The sequence below is a fragment of the Rattus norvegicus genome, chromosome 3 (genome assembly GCF_021556685.1).
Source record: "Rattus norvegicus strain SHRSP/BbbUtx chromosome 3, alternate assembly SHRSP_T2T, whole genome shotgun sequence".
In the NCBI taxonomy this organism is placed as follows: Eukaryota; Metazoa; Chordata; class Mammalia; order Rodentia; family Muridae; genus Rattus; species Rattus norvegicus.
In genome coordinates this window covers 8,079,724-8,087,198 of record NC_141536.1, presented here as the reverse complement: position 1 = coordinate 8,087,198, position 7,475 = coordinate 8,079,724, and the positions used below count along the sequence as shown (strand labels likewise).

Sequence of the window (7,475 nt, the reverse complement as noted above, 5' to 3'; positions counted from 1 at the left end):
TTCCGCTTCCGACCCCGCCCCACGGCGTTCGGCGCAGGCTTCCGGCCGGCCGCGCCGGATGAGGCAGGGGCTGGCGACGGCGTTGTGGGCCATGGGGCCGCGGCCGGGTTAGGGCGCGGCGATGTCGGGCTACGCGCGGCGGCAGGGCGCGCCCCCACTATCGCGGACGCGGAGCCTCGTAGTTCCCGACGGTGAGCGGCGCGCGGCCGGGGCAGGGCCGGGGGGCGCGGGCGGCGGCGGCCCGCGGTGAAGCCGCTCTCGTTGTCACTTACAGCTCCTGCGTTCTATGAGCGCCGGTCTTGTCTCCCCCAGCTAGACTGTGAACGCCCCCATGGCGGGGACCTGCACCCCCAGTTCTTCGGCTTTCGGCCGACGTTTATGTGCTATGTGCCCAGCCCGGTGCTGGCTTCGGTAGGAGACACAGGTGAGAGTCGGGGCGTCGGCCAGAGTGCGGAGCTGGGCAGCGCGGGGAGCCCTCCCCACAGCCCGCCCGCCGGCCCCTAGGCAGGAAGGTCAGTGCCCGGTGGAGCTCGGAGACCACTTCAGCCCACCGTATTGGGAGAGGCCAGGGGCTGGACCTAGTGGGTCTGCATTCCACCGGCAGCTGCTCCTAGAGCGCGCAGGAGTGTGTAGTTTACTTTGTCCAGCCTCAGGAGACAGCCTTCTAGTCCCAGACCAGAGCCTGTCAGTGGGAGTCAGGCGTCTATGGTCTTCACCTCCCTGGACAAACGCTGCAGTCATAAAGCTTGCTGTGATCACGGTGAGCTGACAATGTCTTTTTGCAGATTTTGGCTATGGAAAGGGGAAATGTACTAAACAAGGCCCGTCGGGAGCCCATGAGACGCGCTTTGGAGGTAGAGTAGCTCAGTGCTTCTTCTTTTCTTCTTCAGACACGGTGCCAGGCAGTGGTCTGGCCATGGGCTTTCAGGATGACAGAGTTTAAGGGGGTATACCTGGAGCCCAAAAGAATACTGGAGATGGACGCCCAAGGATTGAAGACTGAGTGTGAGGGCAAAATAATTTATAATGTCAGAGGTGCCTGGGAGGTGGAGAGGCAGCAGGATACAAGTCACACAGAAGCCCACTTTACTCAGGCTGGCACCCACATAAGATGTGGATGTTATGAGACCCACATAAGCAACTGAGTGTGGTAGGTGTGGAGGTAGAGGCTGGTCAACTAGGGTACTTGGAGGAAAGGTCGGAGGAAGGGATGGCATAGAGCAGATCTGGCATCTCAGGAGCTTTGCTTTTTTTTTTTTTTTTTTTCTTTTCTTTTCTTTTCTTTTTTTCGGAGCTGGGGACTGAACCCAGGGCCTTGCGCTTGCTAGGCAAACGCTCTAACCACTGAGCTAAATCCCCAACCCCCTCAGGAGCTTTGAATCCCCTACAGGAGTAGCCTTCAGTCCACACTGAGTGTATGGAGTGAAGTCAGCCTGGGCACGTGACTCAGAGGTAGATAAGTTACCTCATTGTGGACGGACCCCTGGACTTGATTTTCGGCTCAGCATCTTTTGTTCTAAGGAGGCAAGGGTTGTCTCAGGGCAACCACATGGTGAAAACCTGCCAGAGTGGGCCTATTCTCCAATCTGGCTGGGCAGCTCACCTCCCTGTTCTGCAGTGTTCTTTGAGTCACAGTTGAAGTGTGATGGTAGCACACGATGCTGGGCCCTCTCACAGTCTCTGTGGCCTCTGTCATTTCAGGTGACAAACTTGAAGACCTTGAAGAAGCCAATCCATTCTCCTTCAAAGAGTTTTTGAAAACCAAGAACCTCAGCCTGTCAAAAGAAGACACAGCCACCAGTCGAATTTACCCGAAGGTACATCTGGGAAGCTGTCAGTGGTTGCCTTAAAGAAAGTCTCTTGTACCTTACAGCTTTGGAAACTGACTCGAGTGTGGGGAGCAAAGCAGGACAGACATGGCTGCTGGTGGAGAGACTGTGGGTGGAGCGGCCGCTTGGCCCCTTTGGTAGAAGAAATGGGCCCTCTTTGTGGGAGCATAGAGAAGGCCAAGCATTGGCTTCCAGTCCGCAGTGTTTCTCTCCACTGTTTTTAGGAGGCCTCGAGGCACCCACTGGGACTAGACCACAACTCCCCTGTCTCCCAGCCCATGGGATATGGCCTGGAATATCAGCAGCCATTTTTTGAAGACCCAACAAGAGCCAGCAACCTAGAGGAGGATGAAGAGGACGGGTGGAGCAGAGCCTACCTGCCGTCTGCCGTGGAGCAGACTCACTCCACGAGAGCCACGCAGAACTCATCGCCCTGTGGCACCTACCTTTCCTTCTTTTCCAACGCGTCAGAGCTGGCAGGTCCTGAGTCTTTGCCCCCATGGACACTGAGTGACACTGACTCCAGGCTCTCCCCAGCGTCTCCAGCTGGGAATCCTAATGTAGACTTTGCAGCTCATGAAGAATCCTTAGGGGACAGACACCTGCGGACGCTGCAGTTAAGTTACGAAGCAGTAAGTAAGGGCAGTGTGGCACCCAACACAGCTGAGCAATGTAGAGAAGAGCTGCAGTCATCTACTTCCTGGGTGGCCTGGGTTCAATGCCTTGGACAAGACAGTTGGTCGTATGATAGCTTGCTGTAGAATTGCCCTGAGGAGGGGCTCGAGATATAGAGAGCTCAGTGGTAGTTTTTCCTAGCACTTGGGGAGTCCTAGGTTAGATTCTGAATGCTCCAAAGTAAGAGAAAAAGGAATTTCTCCATGGAGAGCTCTCCCCTAGGTTGGTTTTGATTGTGCAATTAGTATAGCAGGCAGACATGAGCTAGAATGGATGAACGGTCTATTGGAAGTGCTGGCTAAGAGTCATCCTGCTGAATGCCCCACATGAAGGAAGACTTTGAAACCATAGTCACCTAGAAACATTGAAGTGTGTGGCCACAAGTCATCTCTGTTAAGGGCTTGGGGGTGTTTCCATTTGACCTGGGGTGTTTATGTTCCAGAGCTGGGCATAGACGTGCACAACTGTCATCCCAGCACTTGGAAGGTGAAGGCAGGGGGAACAAGAGTTCAAGGCCATTCTTAGCTACATAGGAGTAAGTTAGAGGGCAAACAAGGCTGCAGGAGATGCTGCCTCAAAAAGATACTTCATGGACAAACGGGATGTGTCTTCATGGGGCCAGCCCTGCCCTGCCCCGAATGCTAAGGTTCCACCTCCAGACCAACAAAAGAAAATATTCCAGGACAGAAGTATGTTCCGCTTATGAGGGAGACATACTGTGTGTCTAATGAGGAATTTTTTTTCTCTACAGCTGAAAGATGAAAACTCTAAGCTCAGAAGAAAGCTAAGTGAGGTTCAGAGCTTCTCTGAAACTCAAACAGAAATGTATGTAAACTTGTAGTTAGGTGTCACCTTAAAAACCACCTCTACCATTCAGGGAACTCGGTTCCAAGGGCTGAGGGGCATAGCTGCTTGTCATCCTTAAATCTAAAGCAGCAAACACATCTTCTTGTTCTGTTTTAGTCTTTTTAAGACACAAATCAGCTGAGTTTTGTCTTGGTTGGCAGACTTGAGAAAATGGTATCTGGGCCTTCCACAGGGAGCATGAAGCTGGGCGGTCATTGCTACCCTGCGGCTGCCTGAGGCAGCTTCTCCATCCATGGCTCTAGTGGGTCTCACCGTTAGTCAGGCTACAGTGCTGTTGGAAGCACTCTTGGCAGGGCCTGGAGAACTCAACTCCATTTTTCCTTACTGAGGGTGAGGACGCTCGAACGGAAGTTGGAGGCGAAGATGATCAAGGAAGAGAGTGACTTCCATGACCTGGAGTCAGTAGTCCAGCAAGTCGAACAGAACCTCGAACTGATGACCGTACGGAGGGCTCTGCTCTGGGGTGGTGGGCAGGGGACAGGAAGCTGCTTCGAAGGAGCATTTGTTACTGCTGCCAGAGTCCACAACTGGACCCTGCAGTCAGCAGGCGGCCCTCACCGTGCTGAATGTGCACTGTGGTAGGCCAGCATACCCTGATACTGTAAGGGTTCTCTCTGAGGGTGGGTGGTCCCTGATGCTGGTGAGCAGAGGGAGCCCAGGTCCAAGGGGTGGACATCAATGGGCAGAGTAATCAGGAAGGTAGTTATAGCTCACGCTGTCTGTTGAGGTAAGTCTCCTGTATCAACACCGCCTTGGTGATGTGCATTGTGTTTATGTTTTGGGGGCCACAGAAACGGGCTGTAAAAGCAGAAAATCATGTCATGAAGCTGAAACAGGAAGTAAATTTGCTCCAGGTAAGTAAAGAGAAAGATTTCGCTGTTACTGTACTTTGTAAAAGTCTCATAGATGTGAGCTCAGGGAGGAAGAGGTAATGTGAGCCAAGCGTGGCGATGTCTGCTTCTAATTGAAGTATTCAGGCGTCAAGGCAAAAGGGTAGTCATCCATCCGAGGGCAGCCGGGGCTACAGGGCAAGAAGCACTTGTTTTGAGTAGGCCAGGCTCATCCCATGCCCATGCAGTCTGTGCCGTTGTGATACTGTAGCACTGACTACTCACCCTTCCTTCTAGGCACAGCTCTCCAACTTCAAGCGAGAAAACGAAGCCCTTCGGTCAGGCCAGGGTGCCAGCCTTACCGTGGTGAAGCAGAACACCGATGTGGCCTTGCAGAACCTCCATGTTGTCATGAACAGTGCACACGCATCTATAAAGTGAGTCCCTGGGGGGCTGGGGATTTAGCTCAGTGGTAGAGCGCTTACCTAGGAAGCGCAAGGCCCTGGGTTCGGTCCCCAGCTCCAAAAAAAAGAACCAAAAAAAAAAAAAAAAAAAGTGAGTCCCTGGATGGCCTGGCTCTCGGGTGTTCCAGCTCTACAGTCTGACTAGACCAAGAAGGGAAATGTGCTAACCGGCCAGGTCAGCTAGGAAGTCAAGCACGTGGTCTCACTTCATAGCACTGACTGGCCTAGAACCATATATGTAGATTAGGTTGACCTTGAACTCACACGGGTCCTTCTGCCTCTACACTGGAGTGCTAGAATTAAAGGCATGCGTCACCTCACCTGGCTTGTTTTTTTTGTTTTTGTTTGAGACAAAGTCTCCTGGTGTAGCCCTGGTGGCTCTGGCACTGTGTGTAGAGCAGGCTAGCCTCAGACTCATAGATTTCCTCTTCTATTTCCCATGTCCTGGAACTGAAGGTATGCACTATCATACCATTTTAGGGTTTTTATTTTTAATCTGTTCCAGAGAACCTTCCCACTAATAGATGGCGAATGATGCCAGGACTCTGAATCCAGCTCCTTTACCTGTAGATGCTGCAGCTCTAACTAAAGGGCATGATGTGACTTCCACAGTGAGCATACTGTGTGCTAGTTGTAACTTCCACAGTGAGCAAACTGTGTTCTAGTTGTTGATAATGGCAGTTAAACACTCACTGGAGCTGCAGCTGGTAAAGGTGTTGAGATGTACCTGATTCATCCAACCCCTCTGAGGAGAAAGCACAGTAGTCCTCCTGCCAGCTCTCCTCATGACTCGAGGTGTGGCCTGCAGTGACTGCCGCCCACATCACTGAGTACTGCACCATCAGCTTGGCCTAAGCAAAGAGCAAACTCAGAATCAGTTGCTGATGAACTTGTCTGGCTTCCAGCCCACCTTCTTTGGTTGCCTTCCCTGAGCTTTGCTAGAGGGTGGCTGGCCAGTACACAGCACATGGGCCTGAGGACAGTCACACATAGTCCAGTGTGGCAAACCATGGTTGATCTGAGGAGTTTTCCCTCTAGCTTCTCTCCTTTAGGTCTGTCTCTGGCTGCTTTTGCACAGCTGGAATAATGGCCCTGGTGTCTCTCTGTTTTAGGCAGCTGGTGTCTGGAGCAGAGACACTGAACCTTGTTGCTGAAATCCTCAAGTCTATCGACAGAATTACTGAAGTTAAGGATGAGGCAGACTCTTGAGAACACGACCTGCCGCCGGGTCCCGGCACCTCTGCACCGATGGCACCACACAGCTTCCAACTGTGCTCCTAACTAAGCAGTCCTCACCAAACCATCTCACAGCCTAAGCACGTGACCGGGCACCTGCAGTACAGGGCTCCTTTCCACCGGTTGCACCTAACAGTTTACATGAAGTCCTTTGGGGAAGTCCCACTGTTTGATAGACTCACTGATTTACTGGAAGACATTTTTATAAAACCCAGCAATTTTTAGAAAGCACTAAAGCTGAAACAACAGTTTGGTAAAAAGCTGCTTCCACTGTCCCTCAGATTTACTATAGGATGAGCTCGGGCTCAGGGCCAGTTTTACTAAGCAGAACACTAAGTGAGCCAGTGTGGAAGCGAGCAGCCTGTACAGGACTCTTGCTGTCACTCTGCCTCACGAACAGACGTTGACATTGTGGCCTTCACGGACGGCTCCTGCTGTCAGCAGCCTCACCGAGGCAGCACCACTCGGTAGATGCTGCTGTCCTACCAGGACCCTAGTACCAAAGTCACAGACTGCATTGCAGAGCGTCACACACGCACTACTCTGGGCTACCAGCTTCGGGAAGCCATTTGAGGCTGTTGGTTTTGATGAGTGTTAATGTGTCAGTGCATCTTTTGCATAGTGCGGTTCAGACTGGAATTAGAGCACACACCTACCTGCCTCAGGTCAGCACCAGTTCTTTGGGCTGGCTGGCTGGTTTTGAAGGACAAGCAGACAAAAGCAGCACCCTGTGCTGTGCTGAGGGGTCAGGGTTTGGGGACCACTTTCCTATAGATTTTTTAAATTTCCCTCTTCCCCTCCTGTTGAGATCAACAGCTTTCTTATCTAAATAAATCTTGAAGATCATTTATACTGCCTTGTCATTCCTACTTAGATTCGTGCATGAGGGCTGCCCTGCTCTTTTAACCTCAGGGTTTGCACCTCAGGAGGGTGTTCCTGTCATTGCTGGTTTATCAGATCTTCAGGTTCTTGACCTGGAGTCAGCCATATCCAAGAGTCACTGCATTCATTGTCCGTATGCTGGATGAGCCACATCCTAGCTCCATACTTTGAGGCCGGATGGATGGACGCCTAGTAACAAATCTTCAGACAAGGCATTAAAACTTTTGGGCCCTTTAACTTACAAGGGAAGTTTACAGCTTTTTAGAAGTCCCCACTCCCACTGTTGGTGTACATGACAGAGCAAACCAGAGTGCAAGGTGGAAGGACACAGGAAGACCAAGCTAGGTCTGCAAAGCTGCCAACAAGAGCCGCCCTCAGCCTGCCTACACCCCTGCAAGTGAGTGGGATGAAGAGTAGCTGCACAGCAGTTTGTACACTACTCATTTATAGATGAAGTGTACCTAGATAAAAACATTACAAGCACCTCAGCATGGTGTTGTATGCCTTTATTCATAATGCCATGGAGCAAAGACAGAAGGATCACAGTTCTAGATCAGTCTGTTCTACATAGACTGTTGGAAAAAAAAAAAAAAAGTACCCTGGGGAAATTTGCCTAACAGTTTGTACCAGGCTCACCCCACACAAGAGGTCCTACACCAAAAACCTACAGGTCTCTTTTAATGCCCTAGATT

The 7,475-nt window shown here is 51.5% G+C and overlaps 1 protein-coding gene across 25 annotated transcripts; it reads left to right on the top strand.

The window, feature by feature from the left end:
* Positions 1-23: 23 nt before the first annotated feature.
* Positions 24-6,751, top strand: Entr1 (endosome associated trafficking regulator 1). Of its 25 annotated transcripts, none has more exons than XR_015682822.1 (10): positions 24-191; positions 275-424; positions 786-854; positions 1,702-1,817; positions 2,054-2,445; positions 3,256-3,329; positions 3,701-3,812; positions 4,163-4,225; positions 4,499-4,638; positions 5,778-6,751. XR_015682822.1 is itself a non-coding variant. In XM_087651531.1 (10 exons), the coding sequence occupies exons 2-10, from the start codon at positions 379-381 to the stop codon at positions 5,872-5,874; spliced, it is 1,125 nt and encodes a 374-aa protein (XP_087507657.1). In that variant the 5' UTR covers positions 24-191; positions 313-378; the 3' UTR covers positions 5,875-6,751. The 25 variants fall into 25 exon arrangements, 13 of the variants coding, with proteins under 13 accessions (XP_087507657.1, XP_087507659.1, NP_001013153.2 ...); XM_087651531.1 differs by having other exon boundaries at positions 313-424; positions 2,054-2,461; XM_087651533.1 differs by lacking the exon at positions 786-854 and adding an exon at positions 891-1,005 and having other exon boundaries at positions 313-760; positions 2,054-2,461.
* Positions 6,752-7,475: the final 724 nt, after the last annotated feature.